Below are 20,676 nucleotides of genomic sequence, written 5' to 3'. Positions count from 1 at the left end.
ATTTCATCATTCTCCTGACAATTTCTTTAAAGAAATTTGAACAATATTTGTGTATTGGACACAGACATGCAAGATTATAAGGTGTGTTCTTTCACACGTCACGTAACATTTCTATTTCATATCACTTACACGAAGTGACTCATACCATATTGGCAGGATTTCAATCGCTGATACCATACAGACAATATTTTCACCTTTCAACCACTAGATTATGGTAAAACTCAATCGTTTTCCATGGCAAGGTTTGACCTCTACTCTTGGCCATGGGGGTGGAAGGCTTAAAATAATAATATTTACCATTGCAATGTGTGGACTATATCGAGAAATAACACCCGTAATTGCTGTGGAGATGACATTGAATGTTCTGTACATGGTTTCTATCAAGGTATCTTTCTTCAGAGTACAGCAGCTGAGATAGACTCTACCATTGTCTGTAGTGAAGAACGAAGGAAAAAATAACATTATTACTTGGAATTGGGAGATATCACGCTAAAAGCTGTGACCACTTTTCTAATGCTTTGACGATATGTTTCAAGTTTGACTCACCTTTTTTCTTAGTAAGGTTTTATATCTCCATATTTAAATACTTTTTCAAACTAAAACCCACATCAATTTCTGGATATCACAGTATAAAGAGTGAATTCACGATCCACACAACTGCAGTTTCCCTAGTGATACCACAAGACACCAGTAACTGTATTACAGATGACATGTAACTATTTTAGGTTTGCATGCGTTAATATAAATATCCAGCTTTTGATTTTTAACTGCCCCCAAAAAACTATTGACTAAGAGTCATAATGGAGACTCCTGTCATATTGAATCACATGGAATCATATCAAATTTCATCTATCATCTCCACTATTCAACACATCTAGGTTGAATAAACTTACTTGCATATACCTCATCATCAAACCTATGATTATTTGAGAGTAGAACTTACATTTAATTCTCTTTTGTGAAACACATGCATAAAATGTGTTTTTCTTTCCCATGTGCTTTACAAAAATATTGCAAATTTGAAAGCAAAATCAAATGTTCTGTGAAAACTTAAACATTTGTATCTTGACAATGACTCCATATGTCATAATAATTTCACAATGATATGGAACAAATGTAACTTTTTTCCAAGGATATTATTTGTAGCAAAAAATTGCAAAACATCAAAATATCCAACTCAAGAATAGTCTCAAAATTAAACCTAAGGCCACTGGAGAACACCTCCTTTCATGGCTGAGATTATAAAATCAGTTGCCATGACTGCAAACTTTGAACTCTCACCTTTGACCTGAATTAGTATATCAATGGCTCCTTGTTGAATCAGTAGTCCCTTCTTCCAACACAGCAGGACATTTCCAAATACACTACACTGTTCAAAGATACAGCTACACAGTCTTTCCGGTAGACTGCCACCACACTGGAAGCTCCTCTGTATCCGTTTCTCTGTCTTGGACGGAATGTCGGACCAATAATGACTCTGTAAAGAGTGATATGGTATGAGGAACGTATGCAAATTTCGACTGACAGTTTTGAAAGATTCTGAACTCTAAATTTCTGAACAGCATTTGTGTAACCATTTTTCTTCATTTTGAATGTATCAGTATGGGGCAACCACTCGTATTTGGTTCTCTTGTTAATTCCTCTTTCTACCCGACAAAAATTCAGTCAGTCAATCTGAATTTCTAATATCAGCTGTACTCTCTGAAAATAGCACAATCTCTCTCTCTCTCTCTCTCTCTCTCTCTCTCTCTTCTCACTAACCAAAATTTGTGGAGTATCCGACTGCAACGCTTGATACATCACAATTGGAACATTTGTAAACTTGTCTTCATCACTGCTGATATGTTTGAAGTAAGACAACTTCATACAGAGTCCAAGATCTTGCATCAAGGTCACCACGTCATTAATCTGAGAAAAACAAAAGAATGTGTCGCTTTTAAGTTAATGTCTTGTGTTAGTGTAGGCTTTACAAGTCATGATTTGTCCGAAAGCTCAAAATCAAAACAAACGTGTACAAATTCAAACAATACTGTTTTGCAACATTTTATATCAAAGTGAAAGAACAATTCTATGGTTCATATCTTCTACTTTGACCTTTTTCCTACCAACAACTCTCAGGGGTGTCGTTTTATAATTCTTATAATAAACGCCACGTTAGGACAACTTTGAATTGTAACATGGTTTAGCTTGGGCCCATTATTCTGCAGTCTCACAGAGTGGATACTGACCTGATCATTTGGAACAAAACCACTGAGTTTCTGCTGAATCAATTCAAAGGACAAAACTGGTGTCTGTTCACCGAATTCTGACAGTGTGCCGACTTTGCCTCCTGGACTCACATCCACCAGTGTGTTGATGATTTTCATGAACCAGTCTACATCAAATATCACTGGTTTGTCTTCAACATCCTTGAAGTATAGCAGCTTACCCTGCAAGAAACAGTGTGGAATTTCAGAGGTAATCATGTGTTCATCACATGGTAAATCAAATCTATCACATGACTTCAATACAATTTGGGCAATTTCAGACTTCATAACAAGTCAAAAACATTGTTGTTGTGTCTTCTATTTCATTGTGAATTATGGAACAATTCTCAAGTTTCCTTTGATATTTTGAGCCGACAAAAACATTTATGAATAGAAAAGGCTAAGCTGTTGCTTCATTGATATTTGAAATGATGAAATCACAACCACATCAAAATAAACACTGTTACACGATTGCATCCCCTGGGTCACTTTGACACATCGCTGTCTTAAAAAAGTTGTCTTTGACTCAAGAATGTTCTAAAGATAACACATACCTGCTGATTTTAGGAAATTCACAGAAATTCTTTAGCACTCGTAAAATTTCCAAAATCTTGAGTGCACATTATGTTAAATTATTTTGACTATCATGTGACTGACATTAAAATTGTACAAGCTGATATGAACACTTAAAGTCACATGACAATCACTTACATCACTGATATGCAACCATCATCTACAGTATTTTAAAGAATTTTACCCCACACTGACAGCATCAAATTAGGTCACATGACAATCACATGACCGTTTATGCACCTACAACTGAGTGCAGAGTTTTAAGAATCTTATCATGCACATAAGCAGTACCAAACTTGGTCACATGACAATAACATGACTGATTAAGTGTAGTTTTAAGTATCTTATCACACATATCAGCAATACCAAATAGGTCACATGGCAATCACATGACTGATTAAGAGTAGGGTTTAGAGAATCTTATCACACATATCAGTAATGCCAAACTGAATCACATGATAATCACATGACTAGTATGAACTCACCATCAAGTGTAGGGTTTCAAGTATCTTATCATGCACATTAGCTGTACGCAGTGTCATCAGCTGTTCTCTGCCTCCAAAGAAAAAGTCATAATCTGAGAATGGTACAATCTTCCTCGCTGTCTTTGCCGGAACTTTCAGGAAATTTTCAGCCTCTTCCACAAACTCCTTGGAAAACTTGACAAGGTGTGGGAATGTCTCGTCGATTTTGTCTTTGAGATTAGCAAGGCCATCATGAAGCTTGTCCATGCCCTGAAAAATTGACAAAACACACAGAATGATACACTCAGCAGTTAATTTGTCACTTCTCTTATTCTGTCACTTTTTATTTTGCCACAATTTTCCAATTTATTAAATTAATTGCATGAGAATTTTATTGTTTACTTTGGTTGCAAATACACTTAGAACTAATGCAGGACTTTTTCTTTATATTCCAGGAACTTGGCAAATATGGATCCATCAGCAGAATGAAAAACTTTGCAAAGAGACAAAAAAATGAATGGTAAAAAGTGTGATGATATATACCATGAGCTGTCATGAAAAAATGAATTAAATTATGTCTAAAATAAAACACTCACACAAAGAGAAAAAAATGTTTTGCCTTTTTGAGCAAGTCAACCTCTTTTCCTAATTTTACTTTTTGATACGATCAGTTATCATGCAAATCTGGCTCTTTAATTCTAGTCTTCTGAAAGTTTTGAGCATCTAGCATGACTGCAAGAGTGTTGCATGTGATAGCCAAGTTAGAAGTAACCTGGACTTCAAATGTGATCTCTTTACCTGGCCAGAGACTGGGTTGATGTCATAGACCTCAAAGTGGGGACTTGATGACATTACAGACTGGATTCTACCGTACATCAGCTGTGTTTGGAAGTCTGCTAGTTCTGGTTTACTGTAAGACAAAACAACGTCAATATTATAGTATGAACTAAAGATGGCTGCAATGTGGTACACTTTAATTGGCTTTTGTCACTAAAACTTACTATATATTCAGATAACAGATTCATGTCTCTCATCTCAAACCAATTGCAGTTCAGAACGGTTACCGTGCCTGCAAAGTTCAATGCAGGGATGAATTTTCCTTCACTTTACACACTGAGTACACCCAGTAGACTACAGAGTTTGAATACACACGTACCACATTCTCTTATTTTCATTCTAAAATACATACAAAATCTCATCTGTGGCTTCTGACCTACAGAGGTATGACCTGTGACCTATAACCTCTAACTTTAGATTGCACCTATATGCTCATTTAGAGTCAACAGTCTATGATAAGACATAGCTGTTGACAATATGAAACAATATATCAAAGAAAATTCAGCACAAAATAAACTTCAAGTTCTGTACATATCTGGATTATGGACAGCAGAAATCTACTTGTTCACTTTCGCTGATACTAAGACCAATATACCCTTTTCTTAAAGCATATCAAAAGAATCTCTCATTTACCATAAAGTATATACAGAAGAGCACTTACTTATCAATTGCAGCTTTCATTGCATGCAATTCTGTCTTCCTCTTTTCCATCAGAGACAAAATGTCTTGCAGCAGTGTCTTTGCCTTTGTACTTTCATCATCCTTGCCCTCGTGTGTTGCCACAATCACAAAGAAGGCATGTACGGCCTAATGATGACATCACAGAACACTACGTAAACTTTCTTGTTAAAATGTATGTTGCACATTGCAATATCTCATCATTTCAAACTGTGATAGGACAGTCTGCAGGATGATGTGTTTTCAAAAAGCTACTAGGCAATACATCATAATGCTAATTCCTGACAGCAAAACTGCTTTCTGTGCTTGAGTTGTTTCACATTACACATTCTCTGTGCATCAAGTGCTCTGTTTCCTAAATACAGAGTATTTATTTAAGAAAAGTATGTCAATATGCATTATGAATCACTGTGATAATTGAAACTTTTCAAACAAAGCTTTATGGTTTATCAATCAATCAATCAATCAATCAATAGGTCAAGCAATTAGTCAATCAATCAAAGGCATTAATTAAAAATAGCCCTGAAATAGCACCAAAATCCATCAGTTTTCTAACTGTCGATGGTGAATGTGCTACACACACAGTATTGTACAGGATATTCCCTATTTGAACAATTGTTCTCAATATCATTGTTGATGTTACCAGGTCAATCATAATCATCATCGTCGCCTCCACTATCAATATGAATATGCTACACACAAAGTATGGTACAGGATATACTCTATTTGAACACTCAATGTTGCTGTTGATGTTACCAGGGCAATACACATCATCGTCAAATCATCTTCTTCTGCATCATCATCATCATCATCATCATCATCATCATTACCACCACCATCATCCTCATCATAAACATCATCATCATTATCATCATCATCATCATCATCATCATCATCATCATCATTATCATCATCATCACCACCATCATTATCATCATCATCATCATCATCATCATCATCTCCACTGCCAACATATTTCTACAATGCTATGCTTTTACAATCCAGGATATCCCGTAATGTGATGACACATCACAGCTCAACTTTCATGATTAATGTTACTTACCTGTACAGCTATTTTTCCAATACAGCTGACACACTTCTCTGCTGCTTTGGCATCATTCAAATCACAGGTCACAATAAAGACATAACGTTCACTTGTAAATAAATCCAGGGTGCACTGCAAGTATACATGCAAAATATTCTCCATTAAGGTAAAGTATACCTCAGACACAGATATTTGGACTCTCAAGTTTTATCATTCTTTTGTGACCTATCAATTGTGGGGGCTCATTTTAAAACTCTTGATGAATAGAAGAATAGAAGAATTTTCACTGTGTTAGTTTTTAGAAATTCAAAAGTTTCCTTTTTTCCCGGAGTTAACACAGGGATGGCAGCCATTTTGAATTCCATTATCAATTTAAGACTGGACAATCTGTCACTTGAAGGCGCTTCTTGCAGTACCTTCAAGTGACATCTTCCAGTGCATACCAACAGGCAAAGGTAGAAATCTGGATAAAATTTCATTTTTGGTAACTGAAAAAAGAACACTATCTTCTTTGTCTTTTGAAACAAAAAGAAGTTAATCTTTCCTCGCAATGCATCATGTACAATGCACAATATTATTGTTGACAATGGATCAAAGCCTACCCTGAAATTCATTAGTCAACAATAAGATGCTATGGGACATTACACATATAGAGCCTCTGTTGACAAGTTGAACACCCATCATTTCAACATGATTTTAGAAGTAGAATGATTCTGTATTTCACAGACTCAACAAAGACGCAGCAAAATGTATCCAAAGTTACATCCATGTGATGTACAGGTCTGACATTCAATGTACAGAACAGCTATGATTACCTGGTCATTGGCATCAATGACATTGTACACCATCTGCTTATCCTGATTCTGTTTGCTCCTTGGAACCCAGTTTCCATGGATATTGCACATTTTACCCTTTTCCTTGAAAGTCAAGCCCATCTGATTTATCAGTTCTGATTTCTTTCCTCCACAAAGTCCTGTCACCACCATTTTGTAGGCGGAGTACCGTGTCCATTTGTTGTCTGTTCAGTAAAAAGGTAAAAATTGTTAATTATGGATGTTTGATCTCAACTCTTCAGCAACGCAGGCCTTACTATTCCTGACTTTTTGTATAATTTTCATATCATCATGTTTTTTTAAAAACTTTGAAAACAAAACAGGCTCTCATGATTTCTGTATAGGGATTAACGTTGAAATTGTACAAAAATTGTTATACAACAGAAATAAAGGATATGGCTGCAAAACACATGTAAGTGCTAATAGCAAGAAATTTAGTTTCTGATTTACAATAGTTTGCACCAAAAAAATGAAAGACTTAAAACTTTTCCTCAAACTTTCATCAAGCAACTTTAAACCATCTCTTTCAAAATTAAGAATAAAAATTGGAATACCATGCAAATTTTGGTAATAGATTTACTAGAGGAACAAGTCATCGTTGATGACACAGTCCCCACTTGTTAATGGGTACTTTGATTACAGGTCCTCAGAGAGGATAGAGTCGTCTTCATTAGGTCTGTGATAAAAACACTTGAATGAATTCGCTTGATACATGTCTGAGTTGTAGCTCAGGACATGAAAAAATCGTAATGGCCAAACGGTTGGCCATATTGGATCGTATCACAAAACAAATAAATGAGCATATGTATGACATAGGTCAATGTCCTTGTAGCAAATTTGATTAAAATTGGTTGAGATATGCCCGAGTTATGGCTTGTACATGAAAAATCATAACAAATGGCTGCACAGCAGCCATATTGGATCATATCATTCATTATCATTATTAGACTTTATTTAAACTCGATAGACTGTTTAGCCGAAGGCTCTTCTCACACAGTGTCGAGACGCAAGAAATATACAATATGTACATTAAAGAATATAAAAAACGGAACAGAGAAAAACAAAACATTAAGACAGCAAGAAACAGATGACAAAATATAAAAAACTCCAAAAATGGCTTAAAAATTACATTTTGCCAAAAGATGAGGCTTACATTTCGTTTTAAAAGAGTGAAGAGTAGAGCAAAATTTGACATCCGCTGGTAAACTATTCCATATTTTGACACCGCTATACGTAAAACTCCTCTTAAAAATTTGAGTTCTGTGTCTTGGAATATATAATTCATTTCGAATATATAATTCATATCACAAAACAAATTAATGTGCATATGTATGACATTGGTCAATCTCCTTCAACTTTGAATAAATTCGCTTGATACATGTCTGAGTTATGGTTCTGGACATGAAAAAATGTAATAAAATGGCCACACAGCGGCCATATTGGATCGTATCACAAAACAAATCAATGTGCATGTGCATGACATAGGTCAATGTCCTTGTACCAAGTTTGAATAAAATCGGTTGAGTTACGCCTGAGTTATGGCTCTGTACATGAAAAATTCGTAACAAAATAGCCGCACAGCGGCCATATTGGATCGTATCACAAAACAAATTGATGTGCATAGCTATGACATTGGTCAATGTCCTTGTACCAAGTTTGAATAAAATCTCTTGAAACATGCCTGAGTAATGGCTCTGTACATGAAAAAATCGTAAGAAAATGGCCGCAAGGCGGCCATATTGGATCGTATCACAAAAAAAATTGATGTGCATATCTATGACATTGGTCAATCTCCTTGTACCAACTTTGAATAAATTCGCTTGATACATGTCTGAGTTATGGTTCTGGACATGAAAAAATGTAATAAAATGGCCACACAGCGGCCATATTGGATCGTATCACAAAACAAATCAATGTGCATGTGCATGACATAGGTCAATGTCCTTGTACCAAGTTTGAATAAAATCGGTTGAGTTACGCCTGAGTTATGGCTCTGTACATGAAAAATTCGTAACAAAATGGCCGCACAGCGGCCATATTGGATCGTATCACAAAACAAATTGATGTGCATAGCTATGACATTGGTCAATGTCCTTGTACCAAGTTTGAATAAAATCTCTTGAAACATGCCTGAGTAATGGCTCTGTACATGAAAAAATCGTAAGAAAATGGCCGCACGGCGGCCATATTGGATCGTATCACAAAAAAAATTGACGTGCATATCTATGACATTGGTCAATGTCCTTGTACCAACTTTGAATAAAATCAGTTGAAACATGCCTGAGTTATGGCTCTGTACATGAAAAAAGTGTAATAAAATGGCCGCCTGGCAGCCATATTGGATCGTATCACAAAACAAATCGACGTGCATCTTTATGACATATGAAGTAATCCTTGTACCAAGTTTGAATGAAATCGCTCCAGGCATCTCTGAGATATCTGCGTGAACGGACGGACGGACAGACGGACGGACAGACGCATGCACGGACATGACCAAACCTATAAGTCCCCCTGGACGGTGTCCATGGGGATTAATAAATACCCAACATATTTACGCATATTTACCAATGTATTTGAAATTCAAAATGGCTGCCATCCCTGTTTTATTTCTATGGGAGAAAATCAAATTCCTGATTTTCACAAAACGAAGCCAGTGAAAACGTTTTTTTAGCTCTATATATTTCAAAATGAGCCCCTACAAAATTGTTCAAAGTTTCTGTAAACATGCAGGTCCAGAATCACAAATGATTTGATAACGATGGTTTTGAGCCAAACAATGGTGTGACAGGGTCAAATCTGCCACCCTTCATGGCTGAGAACATGTTTGGAGAGTAGCCAGCCAAATCTGTGACTACCAGCCAGGTCAATTTGCACTAAGCCTTGCTGCTGGTAATATTGTATATTCTACCTACTTCTGCACCAAAACAAAGATGTCAAATATCTTTAATAGCGCTGATCGCAAAAGATGTCACTTTTTTCTCATTTATATGCATAAATAAATATTTGTCCGCATTTTTCCATATAAACGAGGAAAATAAAATCTGCTAGTGTTACAATCGCTACTAAAAGTCACACTTATTCGTATGAATTTATGGCTCAGTCTACAAGCTGCAATAACAGCAGCGCATGTAACAACAAAATTTGTCTGAATTTTAGGCAGTTGTCCGAAAGTCACGCGCGTGCAACTATATTTAGTAAACAAACCTGAAATCGCGATTAACGCTATTCTGTTTACCTTGATAATAATTTTTGACATAAGTGGCCACATCAACCTCTTTTGGCTCCAGCAGGTCTTTCATGGGAGTGTGTATCGGACATCCTTTGATACTGAGGTATTTGAGGGACCCAGCAGCCTCAGGAATTGATGTGATGGCTGTACCGACCAATGACACATACTCTAACTTGGTGCATTTACTCAGCAGCATCATCAGAGATCGGTCTGTGAGATTTCTACATCCACTGAAGATGACCTGGGATAAAGATGAGGAGAATTGATCACCATGACAACATGTTACACTGTGTAAAGTTGACATTTTGATCTCATTTAGACTCATTAATCAGACTTATTAACACTCTTAAGAAATATTAAAAGCAGAATGCATATTTATGCTCATTAATATTCATGTTCAACCATTTTACCTTCAATCTTTGGAATATCCCATTGTTTTCAAAGGGATGGACTAACCCATATACTAGAAAATGGTAGTGAAAGAGTTAACCCTTTGAGTGCCAAAGTCTATTTTTGTCCCCTATATAAAATAAACCCCAGTCAATTTTTCTCAGATTTTTGCCAAAAATTTGAGGAAAAACTGTAGCCAATGAAATATGATGTCCATTTGATCCAAAATTATTTTAAAAATTACAGAAAAATTCATAAAAATTGTTAAAATTTTGCACTATTAAAAATTTTGGCAGGAGAAAATTACAGCGCTCAAATGGTTAAATGTGTGCAATATCAGTACTTTGGTCATATGTGGCAGTACTGAAGTGGAAGACTCACGGTTTCCAGGTTTGGACAAGCCTTTGCGATCCATTCCACAGAATCATCAGTGATGTTGACACAGCCATGCATTATGAGACTGACCAGATGTGAAGATTTATCCTGACCCCAGTTGTCGAGCCAAGTCTTGATCACCATGTCCGTTGTTTGCTCAATGCCGTAGAAACTCATTTTACTTCTCATCACATTGCCAGGCATGCTGGATTTGGCCACCTCCTGTCAATAAAAAAATTTGGAAAAATCTTGAAATTTTTGTGTTATTGTGACAATAAATAACCTTCATATTTTCAATTTATAGAGTACAAAGTATCCTTTGGACTAACTTGAAGAAAAAGACATTTTGAAAAGACATTTTTAAAGCTTCACAAAGGAACAAATTACATTTATTAAGAGTTTATTAGAATGTTAGTACAGTCATACACAGTCTAATTTTGATTATTCCTCTCTCTTATGGCCGTGGCATCTTTAAAAAAATAAGAGAAATTCAAGTTCAAATTCTAATTCTTGATTGGTATATTAAACTTATGACATATCAAATCCAATGAACCTTGTGGAAAATTGTTTAATCAGTAAAAGTTTATGAGAATACTTTCAAAAATGGTAACCCTATGGATGGATAATGGATGAAAAGTCAAAGATAATATATACAGGGTGCCATTGGCTTACGGCAGTAGAATATATATCACAAATTTTTTTGTGATTGGAAATATTGTGAAATAAGAATAGTGAGCAATAATTGTTGCTAAATGCAAGAAGACGAATTTTTTCTCGAGGTCAAAATCAGTAGTGAGAATTTTTGAGACATTTGGCTTTAAATTTTGTCAGCCTAGCAATGTGTATGTATGTAGGTAGGGTATAAGATGTTGTCAACAGGCTCTGCTTCACTTGATCCTATGAAAGTACTAGGATATAATTCATTCCCACTGTGCAAACATCACCAGCCACACTCTTAAGAACAGCTGTCTGTCTCATCTACAGCAATGGCAGATTTTGACAGAAAAATTTAGTTTGTGACGGGTTATGCTCATGTGTTTACAAATCTATCATGAGACAAAGAAAATATCAAAGACATTTTGACCGGGTGACACTTTAAGTCTGGTACAATCTGTAACAGTGTTGACTTTTCAGTGCATAGCAACACCACAATGTTATACTCAGTATGTTTACTGACACTTATGGACTCTCCACAGTCGCTGTGCCTTGTTTTGTGCGCGCCAAAGTTGGGCCTGCATTCGAAGGCTACGCTGAGCAGCTGTACTGTGAGCACGCGCTGCCAGACACAGCGACTGTCGGTTCTTGCAAGTATATGAATATTCATAAGGTAGTGACGTCAAAAGAAACACCTATCTAACCGGGCGGAGAGAATATATACTAGTAGCTGGTAGACCTATTTACGCGGTATGTTTTATTTTTCATTTTTCATTTCATTTGGCTAGGTACTTGTCATTTTTTGTTTTGATTAACGGATGTGTGGAGTTCTATAAAGTACCCGGATCAGGCAGAAATCCGACCGGTCGCTTGCAAGAACGTCCAGACCCTGGGATTCGCGTCGCGTCTCTGAAGGGCGCGCGCGTGTTCAAACTGACTGACACTGGGAAGAACGCGAATCGCAGGGTCTCTGCCAGACTATGACACTTACTGAACAATCTTAATACCAGACAATACTTATTTTCTTAGAATCTCCTGCACAATGCATGAATGGTACAGGACAGAGAAGCCATACTAGTTTGGAACTTGGATATTGATTATGCTGTTCTTAAAATTCTATAATTATGAATTTGCTGTATAAAGTGCACAATGCACATCGGGTCATTCCAATATTCTAACACTCTAATTACTGTGCTGGTCTGTAGCTTATGTTGTTCACTTTGGAGCGTGTGGAGTACATTAATAAAGTTTACACCATCTTGTTTCTAGTGAATATTAAAAATTTAATTTTCCCCTTGGCATTAACACAGTGTTAATGCATTTGGAATTTCAAATATTGTTAAATTTTGGGTAGGTTGTTTTCTCACTTCTATCGTCCATGCTTATACTTTGTACAGTGACTTGATTTTTTATTCATGCATGATCACAAAAGAAAACGCATGAGAGCTTCCTTGAGGAACAATTTTGAGCAAAAATTGAAACTTTCTGTTTCAGATTACCACCAGAATTACATAAAATATTGTTCTGTATATACAATTCCCTAACCATGAACCCACCACTGATTAACGCTAACTACAGTAACATCAACTCAAAAGAGATTTTTTCATTTTTGCAGGTAAGGTATCTAGAATGTGCTCGGGGAATGCTATTCGAACTCTCAAATTTTTACAATTCTTTTCTGATCTACCCACTTGTTAAGGCTCAGTTTATAGCTTTTGTTTTCTGAAAATCAAAGATTTTATTTTTCCCCAGAGAGTTAACACAAAAATGGCAGCTAATTTTGAATTCCCAATGTCAGGTAATTTGTTTCTCCAGTATTAATCTTTGCACAGTGACTCCTGATATTTATTCTCTAGTAAGAGTGTGGTTAATAGTTTCATTGAAGAAAATTTGAGCAATTGCTTAAGTCTTTCACTTTCGAGGTGCATACTACCTTACGCAAGATAAGCTGTTCCATTCAGTGACATCCTTCCCTCTTAGTCAAACATTCAAATTATGTGACTCAATGGTTCTTTAATACCAGGGATTTGTCTCTCCTTTAGCGTGAAATTCAAGTTATCTTACAAAAACTAACAAGAACCGGATTTGAAAACTTTGCTTAAAATAAAAATGTAACTCTCTTTATTTTCATTGTTATAACTGCAAATGCAAATAAACTGAACAACACATATGATCCAACCAATCTACCAAATACAGTATGGTAAACCATTCTATCAGATAAGTACTTGTGTAAATTTCTCAAATGCCAAATATTCAGTTTGAAGGAAAATATTGTAAAATTATTGATTAATTTCTTAGCTAATTTTATCTTGCAAACTTTAGACTATGCTTATGAGAAAATTCATGTGTAAATTAATAAGAATAGTTTTGGAGGGCTTTCATTACTCAGCTCTGTATTTGTACCACTGAACTATTGGAACTATCATTAAACTTAAGGTAGCGGTAAAGGCTAGAGCGTCAGTTATAAACTTCAATAAAACTATTAAAACATGAAAGTAGTCAACATTCTCTGTGGAATAAAAAAACTAGACATTTGGGGTCATAGGCATTGCAGAGTTATAGCCTGTTGAAACTTTTGAAAAACTGACCAAATAAGAGGAAGTTGGGGAGTCCTTAGTGTATTAACTATGGTAGAGGTCCCCTAGCTTTTAAAAAAATGTTTGAAAAGGGAAAGTCATTTTTTACTGTTTTTCAGGAAAGTTTGACAAGGCAGTGTTTGCATTCAGAATGTGTGACTGTCATTATAAATGCATTTTTAGATTCTTTGAGTGTCAAAGAGGTGTCAAAAGTGAGATTAACCAAAAAGACTGCTCTGTGACTTCAAAAGAGGGGTGCAAATATGGCTTGTTTTCAACATTTTTAACAGAATAATAGTTTTCCTACATAATTTTATACCAATTTAATCCAACCTTTGAAATGAGATATGGACATGGAATTTTTACAGCCTATTAACAAGGTTACAGATAAGATTTGTACGGCACAATTTTCCTGTATTTGAAGTACTTTTTGAAAAATCACATTTTGAAATTTGAAAGAATTTTTAATAATTTTTTGATATGTAAACCCATGTAAAATCATAAAAACAAATTTTATTTACAAATCCTGCCGTACAAATCTTACAATTAATAGTGTCAACATATTTATAACTAATTTGGTAATATTAATATATTATTAAATTAAAATATGTAAAAAAATATGAAAAATTAAATTTTAATATTGATTGGTGTCATATTTCAAAATCATGGCTACAAATATACAATTTTTATATTCTTTGGAGAAAGTATTAACTAAGGGAGTTATCCTGAAAATTTGAACTAAATATCTTGATTCTAACACTTGAAACTTGACATTAACTCTGAGAAAAGAATTGGTGCAAAAATAGCCTTTACCGCTACCTTAATAATTACTGAATTTGGTTTTGTTTGCAATAAGCTACATTTATGATGAATTTGGAAATTAAACTACCTTCTGCAAGTTCTGTATGATTTTTACAAGTCGTCTGCTCAAGTCCCATCAATAATCTGAATGTAGATGTTCTCATGTGAAACTGGATGTGTTAATTTTTATACAAATTTAAAAACGATTTTACCGTATACTTATTAAGGTAGAATATGCCTCTGGGACAGACATTCAGACTTCAAAATTTTTATGATTCTTTTCTGATCTACCACACGTGGGTGCTCATTTTAAAGCTCTTGAAGAGAGAAACACTTTCACTGTCTTAGTTTTTCAAAATATCAAACATTTTACTTTTTCCCATAGAGTTACAACATAGGGACAGCAGCCATTTTGAATTCCAAATGTTAGTAAATTTATGGTGATATATTTCTCTAGCACCAAACTTTTCTCAGTGACCCTTTATTTCTATCATTGATTTGGTAAAAGTACAGTTGATGGTTTCATTGAGGAAAGTTTGAGTAAAAGTTCAAGTCTTTCACTTTTAAGGTGTGAACTACATTAATACTACAGGTAGCTGTTTAGATCTTGAGTTTCTCATATCTTTGGGAAACATGTCATGGGTATAAAAGAGCCGTTCAACTAATTCAACTTCGTAAAGAAGAATTAATCTTTACAAAGGATTAATTTTATTTTGAATGGAACCCAGGGAAAAACTGTTGTCAGCATTTTTGGGTTGAATATGTTTCACTACAATCCTCTGAAACTGTTGCTTTATCTTAAAAAAGTTGACCTCCGTTATAAACAGAAATGATGACAGACTTGTATACAGATCAGAAACATCAAACTTAGCATCATGTGCAATGTTGCATAAATATTTTAGAGCCACATTGGGTATTTCTTAAAGGTACACTGTCACTTGTTCTAATTTTGCCACAGTAACCATGGAAAGAGAAAATCTAACCAATCACAGATTTTAAGCGGGTGGCCACTTTTTAAAAACAGCGCCCTCATATGGGCATTTTGAATACTAAGGAACACCCCTTTGACCATATATGGGCATATTTAGATTACAGGTGACTGTATACCTTTAACCTATTCACCCTCAATTTCCTTTCAACAGGTCCACACTCACCATTGATAATAGTGGGTTGGGCCAAACCATTGTGGTAAAAGGGTTAAAGTGTAACTGCACAGGTGTTAAGGAAAGGAGTTCGTATTCTCCCTGGTTTAACCTACAAGTGTGCTATATATGATATGAAACTTGAATATGAAATTGTACAGATCTGTTTCTGAGGTCGGAGGGAGGTTCCTTGCCATAATTTTTAACTTGGCCAAAGAAAAACAGGACCAAAAATGACCCATTTCAATACAAGAGTCAAATACTAAAGCACTTTTCTGGAAAAGCTGGAAAAAGTAGACCAAGGTGGTCGGTACAAAGCTGTATAGCTGTTCAATATTGTATACCCTTCCTCACAAGGAGAGGTGTCTGCAAATGTCACAGAAATACTCAGTGAAGTCTACGAATGTAACATGAAACACCTGCAGAGGTAGAAAAAAAATTGGTCTCTTACCATCATCCTATGAATTGGAATATAACTGGTGACATCTGCGTCGAGTTTTCGTAGTAGGTCCACCCTGGTAAAATCAACTGAAAAAAGGGCAAAACAATGATCATATTCTTATCTTTTGATTTAAGTGAGTTTCCTTATAACAGAAGTTTCCAAGCTCCTTACACATTTCAAATATCCACATCAGTGAAAAATAACTTACAATCTACAATTTACACGGATTTGAAATGTTTAAAGATATTGATGTTCAAGATGAACACATTCTAAACGTACAACCAATTGCATTTCAGTGTATCAAAAAACTGAACAAGCGTAAAATTCATCTGGTATAACAGTAAGATCGATATGGTCGACGATTTTTTTATTACATTTTATGAGGAAAGACTGTATCACATAGATTTTACTCTTGTTCTTATCAGTTTGTTGATACACTAAAATGCAATTGGTTGTAAAGCACATTCTGGAATACAAAACGATTGTGATACCTCATATATATATGAAATTCAATGACAGTTACGATACATTCAAAATTTATTGTCATTTAAGAGAACCATTAAGCACCATCAGACATACAACTCATGAAGAATGCCATCTTGAACACAGTCTGCGATGTAGTGAGATCTTCGCATTTGATAAATAGCATCTATTGCTCTTTCTCACCTGTTTTAGAAGCTTGCTGCCTCAATTCTTTCAATTGTACCGCTTTACCAATTTTAACTTTTGCCTGTTTTAAGTCACCAGCGCTGAAAGGCAGTGGCGGTGGAACATTATTTGAAGTGTTAATGGAGAACAACTGCTCATCATCATCATAATCTTCGTCATCGTCATCGTCCTCATCATCACTCTCATAAACAGCTGCTTTCTTAAGTTTCAGCGGGGGTGGTCTTGCTTTGGACTTTAAAAGAGGACCTTTGGATTTCTGCGGTCGTTCTGTCAGCGGAGGTTGCGATTTTCGTGCCAGGGATGGTGGTCTTGGTGGTGGTGGCGGCGGAACAAAATGTTGCAGATGGTGATTCTCATTTCCATGAGACTGAGGGGCAATGGAAAATCTGGATGGCGCTTTATTGCTCTGTTGGACGGGGGCTTCTTCATATACATTACTCTGCAGAATGGGCTCCTCAAACGACACATTGCTCTCAGGTACGTTGCCTAAATTACTGGTGTCAAAATAGGACTGCTGAACGGCCTGTTGACTTTCTTCAAAGTTAGGAACTGGTGCCTGGCTTTTGAACGGCGTTGCCTTCTTTTTTTTCATTGCTTTCTTCATTTTGCTGTAAAATATGGAGAAAATACTTGAACCTTCTATTACAGTTAAGGGTTTCCAGTTTCATGATATAGACCTCCTTAGTGCAGCCCTATCTCTTCCTTCTGTGTCAGTATAATAATGCCTATACTGTATACAATGTGCCACAGATCCAACAGTGTTCTCTTTCTCATATTGGTATTTATGACATCACTGCAAAGTGGCGTTGCATTTAACAAACATTTTTTTTTTAATCCCCTTCAAGACTGCAAGATATATACATTCCTATTGTTTTCGATATGGCTGTTGGACCAATACATCACAAAACTGTGTAAAAAAAGGATAACTTTAAAGTCCTTTAAGTATTTCAGTTACCTGGATCAAGAATATGTTGCATGTTGAAATACCAAGTATTTGGTAAATGTCAATAGAGTCTAACTGACTTCACCTGGTGCCTTGTAATTGTAATAATTATAATTTCTGTCACAACTTGAATTTAATACTATTAAATAGTCAATGCTAACAATGCGCTATGTTGACACGCCATAATACTTGGTAGTTTTGAAGGGAGCACACAAGGAAAATAAGTTTGATCCAAGGAATAAATATAAAAATTTGAAAGTATCAGTCATATTGGAATATATGTAGTTGGTGGATATACAGAAAAACAGAGGCAACTTTTAGTCCTTTAAATGGGAAGTTACAGGACCGTGGGTGCACCATAGGGGGTTTACTGATGACGCAGTCATTTGCATACACTGAGCAGGAGTTTTTGAATTCTCATAGCATGGCTGTGACCTTATGATAAATTTGAATAATCATGATGGACACTTTTGTGACATATGCAAAGAGGGGCCAAATGGTTGTATAGGAAACACATTGAAACATATGCCTTCTCCAACAAAAACGGAACATGTTTTCAGTTTATTTGCGACTCAAGATTAGTCGCTATATATTCACAGATCTCATATGCAAGATTTAATGACAATGAATGCCTGAAACATGGCAAAATTATGGAATTCTGGGACCAAACATGGCACGTCCAATCAGTAGCGTGGCTTTTTTACATTTGCATAGGGAAGTTCACATTTAAGAAAAACATTACACTACATCAAAGCTGAAAGCAAAGCAAAGAAATAGGTCTCCTTGAAGCGATTATGTAATATCTCTTCATGATTTTCACACCTTACAAATTAGTATGGGAGCAATGACAGACAGTCTCATATGAAAAACGGGAAGCAGATAAGAGGCAAAACACAAAGCATGTCAATTTTACTGTGAGACTCCGAGACAGATCATATTGCCGATGTACCATAGTTCACAGGGTAGTTCAATAGCTTGGGCACTTTTCACGTGAATGCTACCATTGCAAATTGGGTTATGAATGCGTAACTGTAATGTAATTGGCCAGCAACAATTGGTACATCCCTCGATATACGTCAACATCACACGTGTGAACAGAAAAACAAACTGCTCAAATTTTGAAAATTCAAAAACAGGAATGATTCAGCATTATTTCCCTCACTTCAGAGAATTTACAATCGACTTGGGGGCGGGGGCGCTGGAGTGAAATATTTGCAAGGAGTTTGCTGCCATTAATTTACCACACACTGGAGATGTCCTACCTGAAATAGCATTCAATTTTAGAAATTTTCAATCGAGAAGATGCAAAAATTTCAGCAAGTTGTAACTATAGGATTTTAAAATTGCATTGTCTATATTGTTGATTTCTTTATTCAATACTTCTATTGTAGATAATTGGTTTAACTGACAAAGACTGCCATTTTTATACACATGAAGTGCAGTTGGTCACTGATTGAGGTTTAGCTGTGGGTCCATAGCTGTGGTGTTTTCGGACGGGATCTCTGCCTTTTACCACAGGCGCACGGAACGTTTCGTAGATCGTCGTTGGATGGGAAGTGACTGACACTGTGAGGCCGAAGGCCGAACCTCCTTTCTTATACAGTACCGAGGTTCGGCCTTCAGCCTCACAGTGTCAGTCACTTCCCATCTGACGACTATCTACGAAACGTTCCACGCACCTGTGCCTTTTACGGGCTGGTTTTGACTTTTTGTGTTTTTAACCCCGCCACCACAAAACGTAAAAGTCAAAACCAGCCCTTAAAAGGCAGAAATCCCGTCCAAAAACACAACAGCTATGGACTCACAGCTAATTGAGGTTTTGCTGTTGCTGTTGTTATTATTATCAGTGTTATTAATCGCCATCGTCATCACTCCTCATTGGAGTGATCTTGGCAGTAAAGCCCGTTCAATTAAGTTTTCTAAACATTCTCTCTGTCGGAAGAATTCTCTGATTGAAAGAAAGAGCTGGTTTGTGGTGCAAACCAACAATTTTCTCCAGCCTGTAATTCTTCTGTATAGTGTAACTCTTGCCAAGTCTTGGCAAGTAAGTAGAGCCCGTTTGAAGATAAAATTAGTTTTGTCGTTTTGTTTTAGAAATGTATTCACACTCACCTTTTTTCACGTTTAGGCTAGAGTACCATTTCACGTGGTTTTTTTTTAATAGGAAGAATGATAATCATATCAAATAATTTGGGATTATCATGTCATAAAACTGCCAGTGTCACACCATTGACCTCTCCCGTAAACCATTTATACTGGTGAAACTGCCTTCCTTCGTTCCTATAACAGGCTTACTGGAATTTGGGAAAGTAGAGACTGGGACACGAATTCATGACGAAGAGAAAGCCCGCGGGATCGAGCTCAAAAGAGTGTCACATCACATCCTTCACGCAATGAAGGCAGAGCCGCCGCTCTACTGCCAATGCTTTACGCAACAAAATGCAAGGCTCAACCTGCGGCCAGTGTGACTTGCTTACCTGTGTCAGAATCGACCGGTCTCGAGTGGATTTTACGATACTCTTCAAGATAAATTTATGGTATAGCGACGCATTTACAAGCTGGCTAACTAACCCTTTGGCTTGTTAGATTCACTAGGCTGATGGCGGCTTTGTAAGTACGCAATTCTATTATTGCCATTCCGGTACGCTCTGCTCCTGATGTTGCTATGTCGCCATGTTGCATCTACAACACTTCCTTCGAGGTGAAAGGTCAAGATATGAAAAGGCGCTTTTTAATATTCATATTATTTTGACAATGGAAGACAAGTATGTGTAGTACT

General features: G+C 36.1%; 2 protein-coding genes across 4 annotated transcripts in view; one reads left to right on the top strand and one right to left on the bottom strand.

Annotated features, from left to right (window-relative positions):
- Positions 1-20,560, bottom strand: part of LOC139115515 (uncharacterized) — a 79,926-nt gene extending 59,366 nt beyond the window's left edge. For 2 of the 3 annotated variants that reach the window (XM_070677666.1, XM_070677668.1), the window contains exons 1-14: positions 20,375-20,559; positions 16,952-17,562; positions 16,295-16,371; positions 10,677-10,892; positions 9,912-10,146; positions 6,659-6,861; positions 5,862-5,975; positions 4,782-4,927; positions 4,082-4,193; positions 3,305-3,553; positions 2,229-2,429; positions 1,762-1,908; positions 1,282-1,477; positions 298-431 (exon numbers count right to left, since the gene is read on the bottom strand). In XM_070677666.1, the coding sequence (XP_070533767.1) occupies positions 298-431; positions 1,282-1,477; positions 1,762-1,908; positions 2,229-2,429; positions 3,305-3,553; positions 4,082-4,193; positions 4,782-4,927; positions 5,862-5,975; positions 6,659-6,861; positions 9,912-10,146; positions 10,677-10,892; positions 16,295-16,371; positions 16,952-17,558 (2,637 nt within the window). In that variant the 5' untranslated portion in view covers positions 17,559-17,562; positions 20,375-20,559. Of the gene's footprint in view, positions 1-297; positions 432-1,281; positions 1,478-1,761; positions 1,909-2,228; positions 2,430-3,304; positions 3,554-4,081; positions 4,194-4,781; positions 4,928-5,861; positions 5,976-6,658; positions 6,862-9,911; positions 10,147-10,676; positions 10,893-16,294; positions 16,372-16,951; positions 17,563-20,374 lie in introns of all 3 variants that reach the window. The other variant, XM_070677667.1, reaches the window with a different exon arrangement.
- The window catches only part of LOC139115517 (leucine-rich repeat protein SHOC-2-like), a 63,796-nt gene that overhangs the window by 33,376 nt on the left and 9,744 nt on the right, over positions 1-20,676 (top strand). The gene's annotated exons all lie outside the window — the stretch shown is intronic.

Source organism: Ptychodera flava, chromosome 17 (genome assembly GCF_041260155.1).
Source record: "Ptychodera flava strain L36383 chromosome 17, AS_Pfla_20210202, whole genome shotgun sequence".
Classification (NCBI taxonomy): Eukaryota; Metazoa; Hemichordata; class Enteropneusta; family Ptychoderidae; genus Ptychodera; species Ptychodera flava.
This window is presented reverse-complemented; position numbering and strand designations above follow the sequence as displayed.